Genomic DNA, 23,675 nt, shown 5'->3' with positions numbered 1-23,675 from the left:
GGTGTCTTTTTTGGGGGTGTTTTCTGGTTTTTTTTTGGGGGGGGTGTTTTTTTGGTGGTGTGTTTGGGAGCGTTTTATGTTTTTTTTTGTGGTGTTTTATTTTTTTTTTCTCTTTAATTTTTATTTTAGTTCTTTTAAGCGTGTGCTTTTTGTGTTTATCATGCCCTTTTTTTGCATTTATTCCCGACTTTTACCCCCCCCCTCCCCGTTACCACCCCCCTCCCTGAGGGCGGAACCCTTGAGGCCGGAACGTTGCGAGCGGGGCCTGGCGGGAAGGACCCGGACGGACCGGGACGGACCGGGCCTGCCCCGGGCGGGCGGTGGCGGAGCGGGGCCATGGCGGAGCGGGGCCGGGACCGGGAGCGGGGCCGCTGCCCCGAGTGCGGCTCGGCCGCGCTGGTGGAGGACTCGCACTACGCCCAGCAGCAGCTGGTGTGCGCCGCCTGCGGCTGTGTGCTGGCCGAGGGGCTGCTCACCACCACCTACAGCGACGAGCAGCACCTGCGAGGTGCGGCCCGGCCCCGGGGAGGCCGCTGAGGGGGGCTCCAAACAGCCCCTGGCAGCGGCTGCGGTTTCATTGCTCCGTGTGGTTTAATCGCTCTCGATGCAGTTTAATTGGCTCTCTGGGTGCCCTGCGTGGCAGGAGCCCCACTGGGTGCTGCCCGGCTGAAACCCAGCATCCCCCTGCCCTCCCCAAGCCAGCGAGCAGCGACAAGTTTTCTCGCTATAAATTCAAACTGAGGGCACCTCGCAGGCAGGCTTTATGCCCAGAACACACAAACACACACACACACACACAAGGTGTGGGGCTTTTTGGCATCTGAACCACCTGGAAGTGCACTGGAGGAGCCCCCAGGCCGTCTGCTGCTGCTGTTTGTAGAGGAGCGGTGGCCCGAAGGGGATCCTGCACCTTAACATCATTCAGCCTCTGCCACCAGGTCTTGCTTAGTGGCCTCAAAGGGCTGGCGATTCTGAAAATTGGAATCTGGCACCGTGGCCGTCCAGTTGCCCAAAATCTAAATGATCCCCCTGTTGATCCAAAATGATCCAAAATCTAAACAGCCCCCCTGCTGTTGGCGTGAGGTTACCAGCCCTAACAGTTACTCTTTTTCAGAGGTGGCGTATTCCCAGAGCACCGGCCAGAAAGAGCAGCTGAGCCGCTGCATGCAGCGAGGTAAGAGCGTGCCGGTCGGTTTCATTTGTACACGTCGATTCTCTTCTGCTGCTTTCTGCTTTGCTGCAATTTGTTCAATGCATTTCTGAAGCTCTCTGGAATGGGAAGAGCCTGTGGGGATTGGCACTAAACGAAGGCAGCAGTTAGTTCTGCGTCCAGTTTGCCTGAAGCAAACTGCCTTACCCGCACACAGGGCTGGGGGGAAAAGCCCTTGTGTCCTTGCCTGGGGCTGGGTGAATGCTGGTTGCACGGTGGCATTGAGGAGAGATGAACACACAGATAAGAAGCTGCGCGAGCTGATCATAAAAGCAGTCTCTTCTCGCAGGGGTCCGACGGGTCCAGGATCTCTGTAAAGTCCTGCAGCTGCCGTCGGTGTTTGAGGAAACGGCCGTGGGGTACTTCCAGAGAGCGCTGCAGCACCCCGCCTTCCACCTGGTCAGCCTGGAGAAGAAGGAGCTCCTGGGGGGCTGCTGCGTCTTCGTGACGTGCCGGCAGCACAGCTGGCCGCTGACCATGGGCACGATCTGCTCCCTGCTTTACGCCAAGCAGGAGCTGTTTGCCGGCGTCTACCTGAGCGTGCAGAAGGAGCTCGGCATCTCCGTGCCGGCGCTGAGCCTGGCGGATCTGGTGAAGACACACCTCAGCAGGTAACGTGGGCCCTTCTGCCACTTCAGCATCCTGCGTTGAGTCCCGATGTGTGCAAAAGCCTCTAAAATGCAGCTGGGGGTGGAAGGCTGCAGTCAGACGCCGTTCTGCTATGAAAAAGCATTCCTGTGGGCAGCTCGCAGCCCCGGGAGGCACTCAGCACCTGAGCCTAAGGGCTGCAGCCAGGTCTGAGGCTTCCCCGCGCTGTTTCTAGCTCTGAACTCTGTCCTCTTCCAGCTTCCACCTGTTCCAGCGCGCCAAGGACGTCCCTGCCCCGTTTGTGGAGGACGAGGAGCGGGTGGTGGCCCGCACGCTGCAGGTGGTGGAGCTGGCCAGCGAGACCTGGCTGGTCACGGGCCGCCACCCCGTCCCCATCGTCACGGCCGCGGCGTTCCTGTCCTGGCAGTCCCTGCGGCCCGCCGCCCGCCTCGCCTGCTCCTTGGCACGGTTCTGCGAGCTGGCGGGCATCCCCCTGCCCCCGCCCGCCCGCCTGAGGCTGCGGGAGCTGCATGAGATCCTCCTGAGGATGGCATCCCAGCTGGCCTGGCTGCGGGTGTTCCACTTGGACAAGAAGACGGTGGTCAAGCACCTTGGGGACCTGCTGCAGCACCGGCTGGTCCTGCTGAAAAACGCCTTCAGCCTGCGGGATGCGGAGGAGCAGCACGGGGAAGCCCAGGGCGAGGGATCCACCGGCTCTCCTCCAGCAGCAGGGCCAGGACAGGAGGAGGGCTGCCCTTTGGAAGGGAAACACAAGCGTGACAGCAGCCAGAGGCCCCTGCTGCCGCCCTGCCTCATCCATCCGAGGAAGAGACTGCGGACGGCAGCCCTGAGCGAGTCGGACGCTGCCCTCACCGGGGACGAGCCCATCTCGGACAGTGAGATAGAGCAGTACCTGCGGGGCCCCCAGGAGCTCCGCGCCTTCAGGAAGGCCAAGGCGTGGCAGTGAGGAGGGCTGGCAGCAGGATGGCCCAGAGGGCAGTGCCACTGGAGCACCAAACTGGGACCAAACCATAAAACCTGGTGGTAGACGAGCTGTTGGACGCTGCGGGGACAGTTGGTGGTGGAAGTGGGACTGGGGGGGAGTAGGGTGCGTCCTGACTCATGTTCTGGACCAAAACGGGTCTTTTAAAGAGCTCCTCCTGCTTTGGGGTTTGTTATATTTTGTTAAATACAGAAGTACAGGAATGGTTTCTCGACTCTCTCTCATTGCAGCCTCTGCTAAAATGCATTTTGGTTAATCCAGGAGCTGTGGGGCAGGTGCCACGGGTGAGTGTGCTAACACACAGGTGAGGGAGCGATGTCGGGGTGCTGGGGAGAGCCAACCCAGCCCAGCCCTGCCCGCTCCTGAGTCGTGCTGCAGCTGGATTTATCCTGAAGTTGGCCTGGTTTTTGTTTCCTCGCTGCTATGTGGCTGGAGTTAGTGGATGTGCTCAGAGCTGGTGGCTTTGGCTTGCACATCCCAGGCCCTGCGGTGTGGCAGCCGGTCCCTGCCTCAGTCGTGCCTGTCGGGGGCAGTGTAAAGCTGCTGCAGCGATTTTTTTGTGCTTTGGAGGGCAGAGAGGGAGCAGCGCTGCCCGTCCCTCGGTCACAGCAGGAGCGACGCGCAGGGTGAGGTGGAGGTTTCCAGCGCCTCGCCCCGCAGTGGGTTCCTGGAGCTTTTCCATGGGTTTCTGCAACTTTGTTCCAGCTTTTCCAGGGGTGTTCTCATGTTCTGAGCTTCAGCCGACAGCAGGGTGGCTTTGGGAGCAGGCAGAGGGGTGATTTAATTTGCGGCCCCACGTTCCCAGGCTAAAGCAGCTCTGAGCAGCGTCCCTCTCACCAAACAGCGCCCGTCGCCTGCCCTGGGTCTGCGTGGAGCCGCCCGAGGAGGGACTGCCAGGGTTAGGGATTGCAGCCATCCCCGGGGAAACTCAGCCTGGCCCACGTCACAGAAAAACTACCCGGTTTCTCAGCTAAATAAGCAAGGGGAAGCTGCTGGAAATCTGTGGCAAAGGTAGAGCTGTGGCTCGTGTGAGCGGAACGGCGCTGGCTGCTCATTTCAAAGCATTGCACAACTCGGTGGAACACTGACCCCTGTGTGCCTCGCGGGCTGTTGTGTTTGAACGCAGAGGCTGCGAGAAATAACAGGAAATCTTGGCAGATTTGCAAATCTTTAATATATTAAACAAAACATATCTGCTAGAAACATTCTATTTATATAAAAATGCAAAAGACCCCTTTAAAGACATTTCTTTGGCATATTTTCCCCTCCCTCCCCCACGTATATTGCAAGAAGCTCTCTGTTGATATGTCATTTGCTTGTAATGTAAACAGACAAAAAAAAAAGTGTAATTAATAATACAAAGCTTTTTATATAATACTGTCACAGTGCAGCAAGCATATATAACAACTCAGCATCAGCAAGGCCACGTAGGCTGCGTATTGACATAAGGATTGAAATTGTATTAAATACCAATAAAACGTGTTTTTAAGCAGGCGGTTGGTCAGAGAAGCGTGGCAGAACTGCAGCAAACCCAGCGGTAACCCAGAGGGGCCCAAAGAGAGAGGAGCTAATTCTGGAGGGGAGAAAATTCTGGCAGTAAGTGCTGTGGGCTCCAACTTCTGGATCCTGCGGGCCCCTTGCCCGTGGTGTACACGGAGGACTGGCCTGGGAGCCTCCTCAGCGCTTCTCAGCCCCTGGCTGAGCCCTGTGACCCCGCGGGAGGTAGGGAAAGATCATTAAACCTATTTGCATGCACAGAAACAGGCAGAGGGAGGCTGAAGATGGCACAGGTGGCACAGGAGCAAGTATGGCTCTTCTGTTTGCGTGTTGGAAAAGCAGGACTTGTTTTCAATGGGGAAAAGTAAGTGCTTAGCCAAGTCCCAGCCCTTTGGGCAGCCCACGTCAGCGGTCCATGGGAAGCTCCCTGCCACCACCAAAACATCTCCCTGACTGACATCTCCCTGCCACCACCACGGGCACCATTCTCCCACCTCTCCCAGGAGCAGCCCCTGCCTCCACGGAGCTCTTTCCTCCTGTCTTACCCAGCACAGGCTGCGAGGCCGTTCATTACGGGGCTGCCTGGATTTTGGCTCTGTGGGAGCAGAGCGTGGAATCCTCTGAGTGTGCACAGCTGGGCTACGGCTGAGGACCTGCTCGGGTCTGCGCCCAGGGTTGGGCTCTTTGGTTTGGGGAGCTGACAGACGATCCACGTTCATTTAGAAGCCATTCTTAATTCTCTTACCTCGTGCTTGCTTCGAAATATGGCTTTCACTTTGGCAACTGAGTAACCCACAGGGCTAAATACTGTCTCTTAAGAACACACGGCTGAAAAGGATTGCAGGTGAAAACATTTCCAACTGAGCTGCTGCTTTCTGACTCGTTCAGAAAAAAAGCTCATCTAGGCTGGCAAGCGTCTGCAGGATGGCATCTTAACATCAAGGGCACTTGGTGTGGTCCCCTCGGCCCCGGTGGGAATATTGCAGTCGTGGCACGAGCGGACTATTGCCAAAACCCCCAGGGGCACGCTCGCCCCGTGGAGAACACTGGTAGGTAACACGGAGGCACTCGGGTCGGTTACGGCTCTGTCTATACATATATACATTCAATAATATAGAAATTCTGAAAAATAGACATTTGTTTCCTCTGTATATTATAAAATAGCATTTAGGATCAGTCCGAAGTGACTTGCAGGAGCGACGGAAGCGCGGCTGCCCTTCAGGCCGCTGAAGAGCAACGCTTGCCTTTCACCTCGAGCCCAGCGCTGCGGAAGGCCGGGGCCTCCCTGAGACCGACGGGCCCGGCGTCGCCCCCCGCCCTGGCCCCCCGTAGTGCACGTAGCGACGCTCCCGGCCCCCCGAGGACGCCCCCGGGCCCACCCGAGGAGGGCCGCGCTCCGGCGCCGCGGCCGTCGGGTCCTTCCCCTCCCTCACACCGTGGTTTCGCTCTTCCAGAGGCCGGTCCTCATCCCGGCCACGCCGTCGGCGCTGCTGGCGAGGTTGACGTCGTACTTGCTGCCCTTGAGGCCGCCGTTGTGGCTGGCCACGTTGAGGGGGTAGGAGCGCCGCTTCGCCTCCTTCTCCACGGCGCCGGCCTGCCGCAGGTTGTCCCTGCTGGCGCTCCTCCGCCGCGCCTCGGCGAAATCGGGCGCCCGCCGCCCTCCGTCGCTGCCTTCCGACTGGCTCGGCGCCGTCTCCCCTTCTTGGGGGGCCGGGGGCCGCACGCGGCCGACGTTCGGGGGGCTGTTCCTGCTGCTGTGGTAGCTCTCCGAGTGGCTGTTGTGCACGCTGCCGCTCTCGCTGGAGGGCTGCTCCGAGGAAGGGCCCCGCAGCACTTTCAAGCGGTGGTGCTTCCCTTCCCGGTGCTGCTTAGTCCTGCCCTTGTGGTTCCTGCGCCCGTGGAGGTTGCTGGCGTGCCGGCCCGCCCCGCAGCTCTTGCCGTCGGGCTCCGGCTCCTCGCAGGAACCCGGCCGGGTCTCGGCCTGGCTCTGGGCCACGTGCAGGTTGGTGAGCTTGCAGCGCCCCGCGGCCGAGCCGGCGCTGCTGGGCGAGGAGGACGACTCGGCGGAGCGGGCAGCCTCCGGGGCGCAGCCGATGAAGACCTGCGAGCCGCCCAAGGCCGCCGCCGTGCCGGGGTGGACGTAAGCCTGCATGGGCAGCGCGTCCCGGTAAGAGGGGCAGCAGGAGAACCAGGAGCTGAGCACGTCCCGGCGCCGCACGCAGTGGTGGATGAAGATGAAGAGCCCCAGCGCCACCGCCGTCACCCCGTAGAGGCAGCTGAAGATGATGTTGAGGTACCAGCGCTGGGACACGGCCACGGCCCCGAACGTCCAGAGGGCCACGTAGAGGGCGTGCGTGGTCACCAGCGCCCAGAGCTGCACCTTCAGGGAGTAGACGCCGTCCGCCTCGGGGCACGAGGGCCCCGAATTCAGCGTGACCGAGATGGACCCCGAGTCTGTCAGCAGGTCCCCACCGCCGCCACCACCCAGCCTCGGCGGTGTCTCCAGCGCCTCGGGGACTTCTTTCTGCGGGGAAGGCCGGCACTGGAGGTTGAGCCCGGCGCAGAGGAAATACATCCAGGTGACGAGCAGAATGAAGGCCACGGGGACGTAGAAAGCGCCCAGGCTGGGCCGCCACACCAGCCAGCAGCTGTGAGGGAGAGAAGGAGCCTCCGTCAGCAGAGCTGTGGCCGTGCACCGCGGCGCCTCGCTGCTCAGCACCCTCCTCGAGGTGCCCTGGGGCCGGTCTCCGTGTCCCACATCATTTTCCCAATAAATGCAGAGCCCCCGGGGAAGGTCCCACCAACCCTTCCCAAGCGTGCCCAGGTTCCCAGCGCGAGGGAGGAAGGCGGGGAGCAGCCGGCCACCTACTAGGGGTTGTTGTCGTGGTAGTTGTGGATGTTGACGGCGGCCGTGATGCCGCAGATGATGAGCGGGATGCCGCCGGCGATCAGGTAGAACCTGCGAGGGGAGAAGGAGGGCGCTGCTCATCGAGGCACAGGGACACAGGGACACGGGGACACAGGCTGGGTGGCAGCTTCTGGACAGGCAGGAGCTGATCCTGCCCAGCCCGGGGGTCCCAGCAGGCGGTCGGGGTTTGGGGTCGGGGCAAGGGGACATCGGTACCGGAGCATGGGCCGAGGGGCCGGCTGCGCCGCGTCCCCGTCCGGCTGCCGGGGCGCCCTCCAGGTCACCTCCTTGTACAGGACCCGAGCCTTCACTGCCATCCACAGCAGCGTGGACAGGGAGGAGTAGTGCAAAATGATGCCGACCTGCAGGACGAGGCGCTACGGTCAGCACGGGGACGCCGTGGATGTTGTGCCCGTGTCCCCCCGCTGCGGTCAGCCCGGCGCGGGGGCGCGTACCGCCTGGCAGACGAGCAGGTAGCCGGTGAGGGTGATGCCCCCCGCGAACACGGCGGACGTCATGGCGATGTGGAAGCAGAGGTTAAGCAGCATGTGCCAGCACTTGCGCGTGATGTGGATGGTGCTGGAAGAGAAGCAGAAGGGTGGCGCTGAGCTGTGGCCCCCGCTGGAGAGGGCTCCTCCGGCTGCCCACGCCCCGCCAGTCGGGGCCCCAAAACGCTCACCCGTGGTTGACGATGTAGGTGATGATGGTGGTGAAGAGGCAGAGCAGCAGCACGGCCGTGCAGGTGTACATGGCCGGGTGCAGCACCTCCACGGGGCCTCGCGCCTCGCTGGGGAAACCGCTCAGCTCCTGCAGGGCGCCCCGCAGCCCGTCAGACCCCGCTCCCTGCGCCCCATCTCCCCTGACCCCAGCCCCCTTTTCTCCCCCACCTACCATGAGCACGGCCACGTTGCTGAGGTGCCGGCAGTGCAGGGAGGTGACGTTGGGCTCCCGTGCGGCCAGCTGGCAGCCCTCGGCGCTCCAGCCCCCCATGCCCCCCAGCACCTCGAAGTTCCAGTAGGCGGCCACGGGGTCCGCGCCCTCCCCGGGGTGCCGCAGCGACACGGCCACCGGCTCCGTCAGGTTCCCGACGCCGCAGCCGTCTGCCAGGGAACGGAGTGAGCAGGACAAGAAGCACCGCACACCCCTCTGCCTGCACCCCAGGGCACGGACACCACACGGGCACATTGCCACCCCTCTGCTGTCACCACCACCCCAGGAGGACCCCTCCAGGAGCACGGCCGCCCCCCCGAGATGGCTCTGCTCTGCAGGAGCAGCGGGGAAAGCACCCCAGGAGCCCCCATCCCCAGCCACCAGCAGCCCCCCAACACGCAGCCCTTACACGTCCCGGCGTAGATGACCGGCGTGGCCACGCTGCGGCGCTTGCCGTCGTCCGCCAGGCGCGAGGAGTTGCCGGTGCTGCAGAAGAGCTTCCCGTTGCGGAAGACCAGCAGCTGCAGCTTGCAGTCGGCCGGCGGGGCTGGAGGGATGGGGCTGGCGAAGAGGCTGGGAGGCAGCTGGATGGAGGCCAGGGCGATGCTGTTCTGCGGGGCGCACGGGCACCGGTGAGCACGGGCCGGCTCCTCCCGAGTCTCCCACCTTGCCCCGGCCCCCAGGGGACCCGTACCTTGATGTGGAAGCTGGTCAGGGAGACGTTGGGGCGCCCCGTGGTGCAGCGCAGCCGCAGCTGCTGGTCAGGCTGGGGCTCGGCTGCCCGCTCGGCCGGGGGGCTGCGCCCAGCAGGACCCCCATCCTGCCGCTGGAAAGCCACGCAGCTCAGCCCCACGTAGCTCTCGGGCTTCACCACGTACGCCTCGAAGGCGATATTGCGCGAGTTCTGCTGGGCATAGGGTGGCCGTCAGCCCCAGCACGGGCAGAGACCCCCCTGGGATGGGCAGAGACCCCCCCTTGGCACGGGCAGAGCCCCCTGCCCACTCTCTGGCCAGGCTCACCACCGCCATGTGCTGGGAGTTGCTGCTGAGGGTGTGCGCGGCGATCTTCTCCAGGGAGCGCACGATGCTGGTGCAGGCCTTCTCCTCCTTCTGCGACATCCACAGGATGTGGTCGTCCACCAGCATGATGTTGCTGGCCATCTCCACGATCACGTCCGTGAGCTGCGAGGAGAGCGGGCGGCATCAGCTGCGGTTCGCTGCCGTCCAACCACCCCCAGCAGCCAACACCCCAATTCACGCTTTTACCCCCCAAAAAAGTGGTGTTACCTGCTTGATCTGATCCACGTAGCCAATAAACTTCTCTATCATCTGGGCCACGTAGAGGACATCAACCATGTCCGAGAAGTTGGCAGCCTCGGCCGTGTAGACGCGCAGCTGGTGGGCCAGGGTCAGGGCGTTGGAGGCGTTGATGGGCATCTGCGGGGGGGGACACACACACACACAGGGTCACCGGCTGTGCCCGGCCCCTCCGGGGGCAAACACAGCGGGGTCGAGCCCCCGGCTCACCAGCACGAAGGTGTAGAGCACGCGGGTGATGTCGTTGGTGTAGAGGCAGTGGGAGTAGTCGCCCTCCTCCCAGCGCCCTGCGCGGTCGCAGCGCCGCGACGCCTGCTTCTCCACCGCCGGGCCCCCGCTCGCCGGCCCCGAGGCGAAGGGGTACTGCAGGCACGACTGGTAGGCGGTGATGCCCGCCAAGGTGCGGGGCCACCTGGATGTGCGAAGACACCGTGACCACGGGGCAATGCTCCCCAGAAAGCTGCCCGAACCCCTAACCCCAAATCCCGCTCGGCTCAGCACAGAAAAGGTGGTGGTTGGGGGGTGGGGGGGCACCACTAATTTAAGCCACATTGACTGTACCGGGAATTTATATTCCGTAACGGCCCCGCTGAGGTTACGGCGGGCGCCCGGAGCCTTTCGTCTCGTGCCAGAGAAATTCCAACACCTCTGCTGCTGGAGCCGGGCTGCGCTGCCGGCACGGGAAGCCCTTCAAAGGCGCTCGCGCTCCCCGCGGCTGCTAATTGCTACCAGACGCCCGGTCACCTGCGGGCCCCCGCCCGCGGCGAGCCCCCCGCCCTGGCACGCACCGCACACGGGGGGTGGGAACGAGGTGAGGGGGGCTCCGCACCACGCACAGCCCCGTCCCCCGTGGCCACGCCGCCGCCGCCGCCGGTCCCTACCTGAAGTCGCCGCGGTTGTTGGTGACCCGCTCGGCGGGGCAGTAGGACGCGGAGGTCTCCAGCACCACGATCTCCACCTTCTTGCTGACGTTGCCCTGCGAGGTGGAGACGGCGCACTCCCACTCGCCGTTGGCGGAGACGTGGATGTTGGAGAGGATCAGCTCGCTGCGGGCAGAGGGGACGTGCCAAAGTGTCCCACCCACGGCGCTCGGCACCCTCGAACCCGCGACCCCCCTCCCGTTACCCCCATCCTCCCCGTCCCGACCTGGTGATGAAGGTGCAGTCGTGGATGAGGCTCTCCTCCACGATGACCCCCGTGCGCTCGTCCTCCTCCACGGGCTCGCGGTTGTGGTACCAGCGGATCTGGGTGCTGTTGTCCAGGTAGGTGGCGGTGCACTGGAAGGGCAGCCGGTCGCCCTGGAAAACCACCTGGCGCAGCGACGGGATGAGGTGGTGGGTGTGCAGCTCCGGGGTGCCCGCTGCAGGGGGGTTGGGGAGGGGACACAGGCGGCCGGGTGAGCCCCCCCCGGCCCCCGGCCGTGCCTCCTGCCCGCGCCCCCGGCCCCCGCTCACCGCAGCGCAGTTGGCTCTCGCGCGCGCCGCGCAGGGGGACCGCGTGCACGTGCCGGGGGTAGACGCACAGAGTCCGGTCCGAAATCTGCGCCGAGCGGTTGCGGGCCCAGGGCAGCACCCAGCGCAGGTTGCAGTCGCACGTCAGGTACTCGGTGGCGAAATCCCTGCAAGGGGCGGCGTCACGGGGGTGGTGGCGCGGCCGGGCGCGCAGCAGGAGGAGGGGACGTGCCCAGTGCCAAGGGCTGGGTGCGCTGCAGGGCACGGGGATGGAGGTGGCTGGGTACTCACACGACTTTCAGCGAGGGGAGCTCGTCGAAGACACCAGGTGGGAGGCTGGAGAAGATGTTCCCCGACATGTTGCTGCAAGACAGGAGAGAAAGAGGGCATGGAGGGGACCGGGACCCCATGGACACCTCTGCAACCCAGGCTCCTCGCCGTGTCCTGAGGCTCCTGGTGTCACCCGCTGCTCCAGCGGGGCTCTGGGCTGTGCCCCAGACACCAGGAGGGGACCCAGGGGCTGGCCGGGAGCCCCAGGGTGCCACTTACAGCCGGAGGAGGCTGGAGAGCCCCTGGAAGACGCTGGCGCTCAGGCAGCCGATGCGGTTGTTGGAGAGGTCCCTGCAAGGCACGCGGAGGGGACATCAGCGCTGGGGACACCCCGCAGCCCCCAGCCCCCCGTGGGCAGCCCTCGCAGGCACTTACAGGCGCTTGAGCTCGGGGAGGCCCAGGAAGGCGCCGGGCTGCACCGTGCTGATCAGGTTGTTCTTCAGGTCCCTGCGGGGAGACGGGCACAGGCTCAGGGTGCTGGGGGCCCCGCGCCATCATCCTGCCCCCTCCCCGTGCGGTGCTGTGGGGCGTGAGTGCATCCTGTTCTCCAGCAGCGCTCGCCAAACCCCTCCTCTTCCTCCTGCCCCCCTGGCCTCGCGCCCGGCACGGCCCCAGCTCCCGCCAGCAGCCTCCAGGAGCCACGGCCAGGAGGGAAGCGTCGCTGGATTCGCATTACAGGGGAATTACCGCCCGGAGAACGTGGCCACGCTGCTGCCACCACACCACGGCCACGCTGCTGCTGCTGTCACCACCCTCCCGGAGCAGAGAGGGGCTCCTCGGGGGGACACAGCGGAGCCCCACAGGCTCCACAGCCCAGAGAAAGCTCGTTTGGGTCGTTGGCTTGATTGGAGGCACCCATCTGATATCAGATCAGACACATTCCAGGCTTGTGCCAGCACGGGGCGGCTGCCACAGTGGTGGGGACCCAGCCGTGGGGTGGCCTGCTCGGCTGCAGCACCCCCAGCCTGGCTGCTCCCATGAGCAGAAGCATCCCACCGGTGTGTGGGGACGTCCACCCAGCTCTAGGATGGGTGCCAAGGGGCGTGCAGGGGGGTGTAAAGGGTGTGCAAGAGCAGCTCAGGGGCGTGCAGGGCGGCTCAGGTGAGGCAGGTGCTGAAGGAACAGCTCCCCTCACCTGCGCCACCGCCCGCGCCCGTCCCCAGACACATCCCAGGACACCGACCCCAGGACACCGACCCCCACAAGTGGCCAGCACAGCCCCAAACACATCCAAAATTAAACAGCTCCAGTAAGCATGCAGCCGTGGCTGGGGGCTGCCAGGGCCCCAATGGGGGATGGCACCCAGCGGGGACCAGGGCTCGCAGCCGGCCCGTCGGGGAGCCCTCCTCGCTTCGTCCCCGCTGGCCAGGCCCTGGGCTGCTGCAGCAGCACCTCTCAAATCCTCTCCCTGCACCTCATTTTTTTGCCTTGGCGTTTCTGCTGGTCCCCGGTGTGCCGTGCCCGTGCAGCACGTTGGGATTTCTGGGCCCTTTCCCATGTGCGGGATGTTACCAGCAGCTTTCAGCCGCTGTTACCAGCAGCTTTTCAGGCTTCTATCACCTAGCCAAGCTCGGGGCCACCCCAAAAGCCACAGCCAGGGATGGGGCAGGAGGGACCCGTCCTGGCCAAGCCCCAAGCCCTGTGCAGGGAAAGCAGCGGCCCCGGCGCGGGGCAGGGCGCTCCTGAGCGGGGCTGCGCTAATGAGGGCAGCCCCGGCTGCATTCCGGCCCCGCTCACCCTCATTAATCTCATTAGGCCGCTGCACATCAGCGGAGATGCCGAGCTGCCAGCCCCGAGGGGCGCTGCCCGTGGGGCTCCCCTGCACGCCGCGGAGGTGGCTCGGGGACCCTGGGAACAGCTCGGCCCCGGTGGCCGCATCGCACCCGGTGCCGGCAGCGGGCACGGGGCCACGGAGCCCCAGGAGCAAAGTGGGGGCCCCCGGAGCCCCCCAGCACGTCCCCTCCACGGGGCACGTCTGTGCCGCGGCCCCGCTCCGACCCGATGAGAACAATTAGGGCTGCTGTCGGGGGCAATCAGGCGAGGCGCGGCGTGACGCTGGCCGGCCCGAGGGATGGGGGGAGCGCGGCCCTTGGCCAACCCGTCGGGCTCCGAGCAGGGTTTGGTGCAGAGAAGGTGAGCAGGAGGCTGTGCTGTGCTCGGGCAGCACGGGCTGGCTGCTTGCTCAAGGCTCCCGGAGCACGGAGGTGTTTGGGAGACCTCCAGTAACCAGGGGGCTGCAGAGCTGGGGTCCCCCCAGGGAGCTGCCCCCAGGGCGCACGGTGCCCACCGACCCGGGCTGCTCCCTGCCCGCCCTCGTTAATCCGCCCGTTAATGAGAGCTCGGTGCCAGGAGGAGGGAGGGAGGGAGGAGGTGACCCCAAACTTCGAACCGCAGCAGGGGGGGGACTTGGCTGTGGGGGATTACAGGGATGCAGGCAGTGAATGTTGGGTCCCCAAACCAACTGCTTTGAACCAAGACCCAAAACGGCACCGTGGGGATTTCTGTGGCTTTAAAAATCCAATTTTGGCCCCAACACCAGGCACCAGGCACCATGCACGCACCCTAACCCAGCCCCAAAGCAGTGCCAAGCACAACTCATCCCAGTGCCATGTCCTGGGCACCCCAGTGCCGTGCACCGTGCCCTGGCGAAGCAGCTGGGCTCTGCTGGGGCAGGTGCAGGCCGTGTAACTCGAACAAGATCCACGTGAATAAACGCTGCCTTGTTCAGCCTAACGAGATCCAGGCTGGGCTGGTCCCCGGGGAGCCGCCGCCCCCCCCGGTGAGACTCCCCAAAAGGAGCCGCATGGGGAGGGCGATGTCCCTGGCACCGCGTGCTGTAGGGCACATCCCCAGGGGTGACCCCACAGGGACCCGTCAGCGGGGCCACCACCCTCCCGTGAAGGGACGGGGACCCTTGAGCTGTCCCCAGAGCAGGAGCCCCCCCCCAGCCCCGGGGCCACCCCAGCCCCGCGGGCCCCATTTGGCTCGGGAATGCGCGAGCCCCTCGACGGGGAACAAAACGCCCTCAGTGCGCCCGTCCCTTCTGCATACCTACAGATCAGATCCATATGGGGGCCATAAATCTCCCCTTATTAAGGCTCCCACCATAGAGATGCCTTTCATGGGGAGATAAGAAAGTTGACTTTGTTCGGGGGGACAATGTCGCTTTTCATACCGGCCCCCATGGAGCGTGGCCCCCTCCCGGTGCCTCCCGCCCCGACGCAGCTCCCAGGGACCCGGGGACGCCCGCGGGTGCTGGTGGCAAACCCAACGCCCGGGGGGCAGCGCCCGGCCCCACAGAGCACGCCGGGAGCATCCCGCAGTGATTTGGGGAGCGTGGCCCAAGCTGCGCTGCTGGCACCAGGCTCCTGCCCACCCCCGGCCCCCCTCCTGCCCCTGCCCCAGCCCCCCGGGCACTCACAGCTTCTCCAGAGCCCGCAGCCCGAAGAAGGAGCCGTTCTGCAGCACCGTGATCTTGTTGTTGCTCAGGAGCCTGTGGGGAAGAGAGCACAGGGAGGGGGTCAGGGCCGGTGCCGTTATTTGGTCTGCGATGGGCGCTGTGCGTGCCGAGTGCCCGTGGGTTGGGGGGGAGCGGGAAAAAAGGGTCCCACGGCGATGTGGTGGGGGCTCAGGGACAGGTTTATAGGGCCAGCTGGTGACACAACAGCCCTGCACCCACATGGGGACACCGTGCCATGGTCTGCGTCATGGTGGCACCAGGCTGGAGGTCCCCAGGGCTGTGCCGGCTCTTGCCGCTTCGCTCCCATCACCTGCCCGGCCCCGTGTGCACAGATGTGAGGGTGATGCACCCAAAACCTGCACTGAGGATTGCTGGGGGAACCCTTGGGGCTCCTCCAGCTCTTCCCCATGAGCTGTCGGAGCTCACTGAGGTGCTTGGATGCCGCTGGGCACCCCCGACCCCACTGCCCCACACCTTGCTCCCCGCCAGCCCCACGGCGCGCACCGGTGAGAGGCAGAGGGAGAAAAGGCGGCGGCGGGGAGGGCGCCCTGGACACGGCGTCCGGGGGAGAGGAGCAGGAAAAAGGGCTCATTGACGGCCGCCACGGGGCTGTTTACACACGGGCAGTTTCTGCAGCGGGGCTGAATGGTGGCTGTGTGCTGCGGGCAGGCCTGGCCCCGCTCTCCGGCCGCCCTCCTCCGAAAACCCAGCGAGCGAGCGGGCGGACGTCGCCGCCGGCGTCCGGGTTTCCCTGGCCCTGTTCCCACGTTGTGGCCAGGACCCGGAGGCCCCCCGGCTCCCGGGGGGGGGCTGTGGATGAACCCTGCCATGGGCTCAGCTCCCGTCCCACTCCCTGCCCTGCAGCACGCAGCGGGACGGGGCCGCATCCTGTGCTGAGGAGGAGCTGGCACCGGGCAGCGCCGTGCCCGTGGGGCCCTGTGACCCTGCCCGGCTCCCCCCAGCAGCCACCAGCACTGGCACCAGTCCCCACCAGCAGCCCCAGGACGCTGGCTGGCTGGGATGGCAGAGGGACCAGCAGCACCGTTCCCGGGGCACAGCGCGCTGCAGCCCCTCGCCACAACGTCAGCCAGGGGCTGTTGCTCAAGGACGGGCTGGCCCCAGCGGCTCCAGAAGGTTTTAATTCAGCAGCAGCAGATTTCACAACCCAGCAGAGCCCCCGCGGGCTGTGCGCGTGGGGACGTCTCGGGGGCTGCCCGATAAAGCGGGGCTGGGGCAGCAGAAATCCCCTGCACCAGCACCCAGGGGCTCAGATCCCCTCCGCTGCGTGCTCCACGTCCCGAGGGCGCAGCTTTGGTTACGGCCAGGGCTGAAGCACGGGGAGCAGGAGGACGGGTGCCTGCACATGGGGGGCTCAGCACCACTGGGATCACAACCCCAGGCATGCCCCGAGCCCACCCCAGGCCAACGCAGCCCCCCCGGAGCGAGCCCCCGCGCCGGGAGATGCTCGCTTTGTTCTCCGGACCCCTGGGACCTTCGAGGCTTCTGCCATAAAAACAAAACTCCCCTCCTTAAAAGGCGAGGCGCAGGCAGGCCAAGATGAAATCAGCATCCTGTGTGATCTGCAGCCAGGCTGCGGGCCGGCCGCGAAGGCAGAGCTGGGGCGGGGGCGCCCTCCCCTCGCCCACCAGGCTCTGCCCGGTGGAGCGAGTGCATTTGGGGACCCCCCACCCTACAGCTGGGTTCCCCGGGCGTGAAATACATCCACCAGCACCCATGTGTGACGCTGAAGAGTCACGGAGCAGAGGAGCCCCCAAAACACAGCTGATGAGTAACGGGGGGACGCGGGCACGGCACGGTGATCGCCCCAAGGCACAGGCACTCGCCCCCTGCCCACACGAGACCCCCCGGACACCTGCTTGGAGCTGGGGCTGCTGCAGACCCAGCACGTCTCGGCTCTCCCACGATGAAGGGAAGCCATTAAAACAAGCCCAAACCCCTCCCCGAAACCCAGGGGTCCGGACACAAACACCAGGCTGGGCACGCTGCTGCTGCTGGGCGCATTGTCCTCGCTTCGTGAAGGAAACGAGGTCCCCGACCAAACTGAATATTTGGCGCATGAAATTTGCAATTATAATAACGGTTTGATTGAAAGCTTTCTTCCTGAGGAAACTTTTCCAGCTAGCCACCCTCGTCATTCTTTTCCCTGCCCCGCAGAAGCCAGCCCAGCCGTGCTGCCCCGCGACGACCGACATCCGCAAACGCACTTTTATTTTGCTTTCACTGATTTTGCGGATATTTGCGCTCTGCAATGGCTCGGTTTTGCTCAGGGAGCCCCACCAGGCTCCAGAACACCCCATGGCCCCCACATTAGCAGTGACAGAGCAGCGTGCGGCAGGTCCCCAAGGCACCCGGTGGCACCAAAATAACCGAGTTTCCCCCCAAAACGCGATGGGACGAAGGCGCACGAGGCCGGCAGGAGGGTGCTGGGCCGAGGGCTATTTCAGGCTTTCCGCTGCTGTCTGGAGGCAGGACGTGGAGCACTACAGATGTTCCTGGGTTTGTTTGGCTGCAAGAAATTCCCCTCCTTACTCCAGCGAGGGGAGGAGGCGGCAGGAGGGTGAAGCAGGGGGTGACCCGGAGGAGCGCTCGCCCTGCGGCTGACGGCACCGAGGGGGGGACCCAGCCCTGGCACGGGATTTGGGGCAATCCCCCTGCCCTGTGGCCGATGCTCACCGAGGTCCTCGTGGCCAGCGGTGCAGGGGGGACACGGTCCCCCCACGTCCCAGCTGTCTGCGGGGCTTGGCAGGCCATGAAAGCACGGCTTTGCTCCTCAAGAGCTTTGCTTTGGCTCCAGCCCAGGCTGGGACTCTTCACCTCCGAGCAGGGCGCGCAGGCAGACGCCGAGGCAGGAGACACCCCGAAACCTGGGCTTAAACAGCTCGGAGCGTGCCAGAGCCACGTGCCCAGCACAGGAGCAGCGCAAAGCTCTGGGCACGGCGTGCTCACACAAAAACCTCAGCGCCCTCGCACCTCTCCAGCATCCTCCTGCCCCCAAAGGCTGCATCCCGCGTCCCTCCAGGGCAGCACCGGTGGCTCCGCAGCCAAACAGCCCCAAAATGTGCCACCGCTGCGGGACGACCCCACACCGACATGGGACAACCCCACCAAGGGGCACAATAATCGGCTAATTGAGCGGCGGCTGGAAAAGCCCCCTGGACAATGCAGGGATTAGAACCAGGGCGTGGAGTCAAACGCAAAGAGCAGGGAGGGGGCGGCGGGGTCCCACTGGGGAGCACCCTCCCACCCCCGAGGGCTGCCCGGGGTCTCGCATCCTGTCCCCAGCCCGCTGGGTGTTGGGGGCACCCAGACCCCACAGCGATGGAGGAAGCCCTTTCCTTTCTTTATTTTTTTTTTCTCCCCCCTCCCATCTCAAAAAAGAGGAGCCAAAAGTGGAAAAAAAAAAAAAAAAAAACAAGATTGTTTTTTCAAGCGTGCTGGAATCCACTTGGATAAATAACGGCTCCAGAAACTGGGCTGCTGAAACAATAAACTTCCTATGTACCCAACCAAAAAAGGAGGCAGGAGACGTCGCTCCCCGCGGCCGGGCGCGCAGCAGAGAGGGAAACGCGAGCGGCGCGGAGGTTAATAACGGGGTGACGGCCGTGGGGGCGGGGAGGGCCAGCTATGCTTTGCTCTGCGAGCGCATTAATTTAAAGCATATGCTCGCAGCAGATACGGCGGAGGCTGTGCCCTGCGCAGAGCTCGGCGTTCGCTGGGATTTCGGGAGGAGCGGAGCGGGGCCCCCCGGCCGGCGAGGTGCTGTGCTGCTCTTCCCTCCCTGCAACGTCACGCCGGGCTATTTCGGACGGTGAAAATTATCGTCCCAGCCCTCGGCTTTTGTTGGCGCAGGAAAAATAAGGCCCAGAGGGTGAAGGAGCCGGAGGCAGCACGGTGTGAGCATGGCCTGGGGGGGCGAGGGCTGGAGCCTGCAAGCAGCCCCCAAAGCAGCCCGACGCGGGGCAGCTCCCTTCAACCTCCCTGCTCGCAGCCATGGGAGCATCTGCGCCTCCGCAGTTCCTGTCTCCAAAACCCTCTCCACATTGCAAATGCCAGAAGCCTCCTTCTTTTTTATTTTTTTTTTTCCTTTTTTTTTATTTCCCCTCCCAGCAAACAGAGGCAGCAGCAGAGCCGGGATGCTGCGAGGCGCCGGGCAGCTCCAGCCCTGTCCCCGGGCAGGTCACCTCCCCGTCCCCTGCACGGACACCGTGGGGGTCCCCCCCAGGCCCTCACCGCTTCAAGGAGGGCAACAAAAATTTTTGGGGTGGGAAGGAAGAAAAAAAAAAACAAAAAAACTAAAAACCTGCCCGATAAATATGGAATAAATGGCTCAAAAAGGTTTCAGAAAGAAACCATCTGCGGGGCTCAGGACAAACAGGCCTTGGAGAGGGGAGTTCAAGTAGAACTGGAAATTGGTCGTAAGTCAAAGCCCTCTATTCCCTGCAGACAATCTGTAATTTAGTGCAATCAAGCTGTGCACATAAATGAGGCCTGTGCTGGGATTCCACATCTGGAAGAGGTTTGGGCTCCTGCCCGTGTGACAGCGGGGCTGGCCGTGGCCAGGGCGGCTATCTGGGCCTGGGGAGGGCCGCGGCGCTCTTTCCATCGGGCTATTAGCACGGGGTCAGCCGGGGGGAGGGCGTTAAACCTCGTTAGTGCACCTCTGCACAGCCCCGGCCCCTCGTCACCACGCCGCAGGGATGGCCGGGGCTGTGATGTGCAGCACCCCGGGATGCCAAACGCCCCCGGCACAAAATTTGGGAAATCCACAGCCCCAGAGTCCCGATGGAGCAGCAGGCACCAAGGGGGGGTCAGCATCCTTCCTTCCTCCCCACAAGGGGCGAGGACTGCGTTCAGGTTTCCTCCAGGTGTAAAAGAGGGCGGGGAGCAGAGCACACACACCTTTGCTCAGGTTGCACGGGGGCGTCAGGCTGAGGAACGTCCCCCTCGCCGATGCCCACACGCTGCACGGGAGCAAAGCAGCAGCTCCGCCACGAGGGAGACCTCAGCCCTGTAACGACGTGGGCCGGGGGCTCCGTACCTGCAGCATCCCATCCCCCAGATGCCTCTCGGTAAGCCCGGAGACCTGCTGACGTTTAGGCAAGAAGCGCCGGGTCCTGTCTCGGTAAGCACCCCTGGCACCCACAGCTGGGATGGATGAGGGCGGCCGGTGCCCAGCACCCTGCTCCGAGGCCAGTGCAGCCCCCGGGCACCCAGGCAGGGCTCCTGCCACCACTTCTGCCCCCATGGAGTTAATTCTCCAGCTCAGCATCTCTGGCTTTACCTCCCTGCCACGTCCCCATCGTGGGCAGTGTGGGAGAGGCTGGAGTGGGGGTAAAACCATCAGCGGAGCCGTGGCCGTGCCCAGCACCCCGTACCCCGTGCTGGCCGCGCTGCCAGCCAGAGCTTCTCGGTCACAGGGGGGTAAATAAGCAGCAGCTGCTGCTGAGGCAGCCTTGGATTCCTCAGGGCAGGGCTAATAAGTAAAGATAAATAAAGAAGTAAACCGAGAGTGTGGGAAAAAAACAAAAGCGAGGCAGAGCGAGAGATGCGCAGTGCAGAGCTCCCCCGGCCAGCCGGGAACGTCCTCCTCCCGTCCTCCTCCCGTCCTCCTCCCGTCCTCCTCCCGTCCTCCTCCCGTCCTCCTCCCGTCCTCCTCCCGTGCACGGAATTAGCGCCGCTCATTAGCGCGGGCACATTCCTGCTTCCAGGCCAGACCGGATGAAGCCTGGAGCCGTTTCGGAGCCTTACCCTGCACCGAACACACCCGTGGCTGGGGCAGTGCCGATGCCGAGCATCCCCGGGGCGTGCAGGAGCCCTGCTCGGAGCCGGGGTCGCGGCTGTCCCCAGCAGGATGTCCCCGAGGCGCGTGCAGCCCGGGCCACGCCGCCTGCTCCTGTCCTGCCCGCACCCCAGTGGCTCCAGGAGACGCTCACGAACCCGGAGCCTCTGGTTTTGATTGTCCCATCTGGAAAGGGTTTAGAATAAATCATGTTTACTGCGAGAGAGCAGAGCCCAGGGTCACCGCATATTTGTAGGTTTCTGCCTACGCCTGTAGGTTTCATGTCACGTTTTAGTGGGATCGTGTAATGCCCTAATGCTGCTGCACGGTCACCCCAGCCCCGTGACCGCCCTCCCGGCATGGCGCCTCCAAAAATCCCCTTCCCTCTCGGCCCCAGCGCTGTGGGAGCCACCCCGGGCACTGGGCAGTGCCATCGCCCTTGCTCCTGCAGAAGAAAGCCCAAGAGCAGGCAACGAGGCAGGCACTTTTCCCAACCACGAGCTGGCAAAGGGCTCTGAAGTCCCCGCAGGTATTTCCAATGGGCCGACACGTCAGAGGCCCTGGGGAGAGAGAAATTCAGAGCAGAGCCAGCGCGAGGGAGGGCACGAACACAGAGCCCAGCCTCCACGCGCCCCTGCAGCCTCCCAGCACGAAGGCGAGGCCCTGGATGAACGTCACTGCTGCTGCTTCGGGATGCTTCACGCTTTTATTAGGACTGCTGCGTTTAGAGCACGCTCACATTGCCCACACAGCACAGACAGGTTTCATGGACACACTCCACGTACACCGTGGTGGGTCACCATCACGGCCACCCGACGGTCACAAAACGAACATCACCGCCCCAAAGCGAAGCCTCTCCAGTGGCACACGTGGGACCAGGAACCTCCTTGAAACCAGGAATGCCCGGTGCTGATGGGACAAAAACGTGGCCAAGTGGGTGCGCGAGCACCGAGCTCACCGCAGCGCTCCCCAAACCCTGCCGAGGGGCAGGAGGTGGCAGCCGGAGCCCCGGCTCCCCCAGGGACAAGGCTCTGGGCAAAAGCGACGTCCCCTCCCGCAGCGGCTGTGCCGTCCCTGCCCTCCGAGCCAGATTTTAATTCAAACATCTCCTCGGGAGTTATAAATAAACACCGTGACCCGCCGCCGCAGCGAGGAGGCGCGCAGGCTGCCAGCGCCTGCCCAGAGCCCCAAAACCTCCCCGCGCTGAGTTTTTAGGAAGCAGGCGACGGCTGCAGCCCCCTGCACAAAGCCAGAGCCCCTCGCTACTTCCCAGCGAACGTTTCCAGCCAAAGCAGCCGCTTTCAAACAACAACATCCTCCCCCGGAGCTCCAAGCAGCCGCAGCGATGGGAGCCCCCCCGCCTGCCTGCCCGGCCCGGGTCCCCTCGGAGCTCGCGGTGCCGTGAGCCCGGGCACGGCTCGGGGTTACGGGGGGCAGGAAAAGGGCTTTTGTCGGGGCACAGCTGGGGAAGGAGGGCAGCAGGGGAGGGAGAAGGAGGGCAGGAGGGGAGGAGGGCAGCAGGGCAGGAGGAACGCGCGGCGCTGCGGGGCGAGGGTGGGCGCACGAGGGGGCGAACGGGGCCGGGACTCGGGGACCCACGGACCCACGGAGAGCGCCCCACGGGCACCCCAGGGCTCGGGGTACCCCCAGGGCTCGCCCCCACTCCTCTCCCTTCGCCCCCCTCCTCCTCCTCTTCTTCCTCCCCCCCAGCATCCTCCCCACGGCACCGGGCAGGACACCTCCGGGGGGCTCTCCGGGGATCCCCCCCTTTCTCCCTCCCCCTCTCCCACCCTCCCGGGGACCCGGCGCCCCTTCCCCCGGTACTCACAGCGTGGCGGTGCCGTCGGGCAGCAGCCGGGGCTCGGGGGGCGCCGGGAGCCCCCCTCCGCTGCACAGCACCCGGCGGCGGGGCGCGGGGGGGCCGCTCGCCTTGTGCCGCTCCGCAGCGCACTTGCAGCCCAAGCTCTGCACCGGGCAGCCCCTCGCCGCCGCCCCCGTTCCCCCCCCGGCCGCCAGCAGCAGCAGCGCCAGCGCCGCCGCCGCCGTCCCCGTCCCCCCCCGCATGGCCCCGGCACCGGGCACCGGGCTCCGGGCTCCGGGCTCCGGCTCCGCGCCCGCCGCCGCCGCCGCCGCCGCCGCCCCGATCCCCGGGGCGGCTCCGGCGGCGCCTCCCCCGTTCGCCGCCCTCCGCCGCCGCCGGCCCCGGCGCCTCCCCCGGCCCGCCCCCGGCCCGCCCCGGCCACGGAGCCGGGAGGGAGCCCGGAGCCCCCGGGGGGAGCGGGGATGGGGGTCGGGGGGCAGAGGAGAGGGGCTCATCCCCGTCCTGCCCCCCCCCCCCGGGGGGCGAGGGGTGCGCCAAAGGGAGAGAGGGAGCCGTGGGCAGGGTGGGGAGGGACAGGGCTGGAGAATTGGGCAGTGGTGGGGAAGGGCTGGAGATGGAGACCTGGGCAGGGTGGGGAAGGGACAGCCGAGCCCTGTTCCTACAGCACACCCCCCGTCCATACAGCCCCTGCTGTGACCCAGGGGTGACGAGCACTGGGGGCTGCAGCCCCACTCACCCCCTGCCCGGGGGGGGCTCTGCGACCCACCCTGTTCCCCCCCAGCCCCCCGCACTGCCCCCATGTCCCCGCTTGCCGCAGGGTTCTGCTTGCTTTGGTGCTCCCCACGCTCAGCTCAATATTTTTCTTCCTGCTCCCCCCCTCGTGTCCCCAGCTCCCTCTCTCCTCCCAGGGTTCATCTCCTCCCCGGGCACGGCTCGCTGCAGTTTTCATGGAAAGGGATCAAAAGCAGGCGATGAAGCCTTCGGGACACCCACGCCAGGGAGCAGAGGAAGAGGGGCACGGAGAGAAGACAGGACGCTGCTCGGGGAAGGCGCTTTCTCTCCAGATCCAGAGCGAGAAGAGAAATCTCCCCCTTTCTCTAAATAAATACAGGGAGAGGAGAGATGCTCAGCAGCACGCTCCCAAGCTGCTCCCACACGCGTTTTTGTCTCGGGAGCAGGAGCAGTCGAGGTTCCTGCGTGGTTTGTGAGCGGTTCAGCCGGCGGTGGCCTCGTTTTCCCACCCGCTCAGCGCCGAGCTCCTGGGGTCCCCGGCTGCGGGAGCTTGGCACCGCGTCCCCAACGCCTCCCTCCCCTCCTCTCTTTTGTTTTTTGTTTTTTTTTTTTTTTCCACTGAGCACAA

General features: G+C 64.8%; 2 protein-coding genes across 5 annotated transcripts; one reads left to right on the top strand and one right to left on the bottom strand.

Moving 5' to 3' along the window:
* Nucleotides 1-298: 298 nt before the first annotated feature.
* BRF2 (BRF2 general transcription factor IIIB subunit) lies at nt 299-4,293 on the top strand. Its single transcript, XM_084499201.1, has 4 exons — nt 299-508; nt 1,115-1,174; nt 1,500-1,821; nt 2,057-4,293. The coding sequence occupies exons 1-4, from the start codon at nt 337-339 to the stop codon at nt 2,763-2,765; spliced, it is 1,263 nt and encodes a 420-aa protein (XP_084355327.1). The 5' UTR covers nt 299-336; the 3' UTR covers nt 2,766-4,293.
* Nucleotides 3,836-22,572, bottom strand: ADGRA2 (adhesion G protein-coupled receptor A2). 4 transcript variants are annotated; one of them, XM_084499196.1, is made up of 19 exons: nt 22,322-22,572; nt 14,655-14,726; nt 11,609-11,680; nt 11,453-11,524; nt 11,195-11,266; nt 10,907-11,070; nt 10,599-10,812; nt 10,334-10,498; nt 9,663-9,864; nt 9,423-9,572; nt 9,156-9,317; nt 8,831-9,040; nt 8,546-8,747; nt 8,098-8,306; nt 7,886-8,013; nt 7,662-7,785; nt 7,423-7,568; nt 7,168-7,257; nt 3,836-6,946 (listed from the first exon to the last, which is right to left on the bottom strand). In XM_084499196.1, exons 1-19 carry the CDS (start codon nt 22,555-22,557, stop codon nt 5,728-5,730), a joined length of 3,909 nt encoding a protein of 1,302 aa, XP_084355322.1. In that variant the 5' UTR covers nt 22,558-22,572; the 3' UTR covers nt 3,836-5,727. The 4 variants fall into 4 exon arrangements, with proteins under 4 accessions (XP_084355322.1, XP_084355323.1, XP_084355324.1 ...); XM_084499197.1 differs by lacking the exon at nt 7,662-7,785 and having other exon boundaries at nt 8,546-8,742; XM_084499198.1 differs by lacking the exons at nt 7,662-7,785; nt 7,886-8,013.
* Nucleotides 22,573-23,675: the final 1,103 nt, after the last annotated feature.

The sequence above is a fragment of the Aythya ferina genome, assembly GCF_964211825.1.
Source record: "Aythya ferina genome assembly, chromosome: 27".
NCBI lineage: Eukaryota > Metazoa > Chordata > Aves > Anseriformes > Anatidae > Aythya > Aythya ferina.
The sequence above is the reverse complement of the archived record's forward strand: the minus strand, read 5'-3'. Positions and strand labels throughout refer to the sequence as shown.

Coding starts and splice junctions, on each gene's coding strand:
- BRF2 (XM_084499201.1), top strand. CDS start 337: ATGGCGGAGCGGGGCCGGGACCGGGAGCGGGGCCGCTGCCCCGAGTGC. Junction 1,175..1,499: donor GAGCCGCTGCATGCAGCGAG/GTAAGAGCGTGC, acceptor CTCTTCTCGCAG/GGGTCCGACGGGTCCAGGAT. Junction 1,822..2,056: donor GTGAAGACACACCTCAGCAG/GTAACGTGGGCC, acceptor GTCCTCTTCCAG/CTTCCACCTGTTCCAGCGCG.
- ADGRA2 (XM_084499196.1), bottom strand. CDS start 22,557: ATGCGGGGGGGGACGGGGACGGCGGCGGCGGCGCTGGCGCTGCTGCTG. Junction 9,041..9,155: donor ACTCCCAGCACATGGCGGTG/GTGAGCCTGGCC, acceptor TATGCCCAGCAG/AACTCGCGCAATATCGCCTT. Junction 6,947..7,167: donor TACCACGACAACAACCCCTA/GTAGGTGGCCGG, acceptor TCTCCCTCACAG/CTGCTGGCTGGTGTGGCGGC.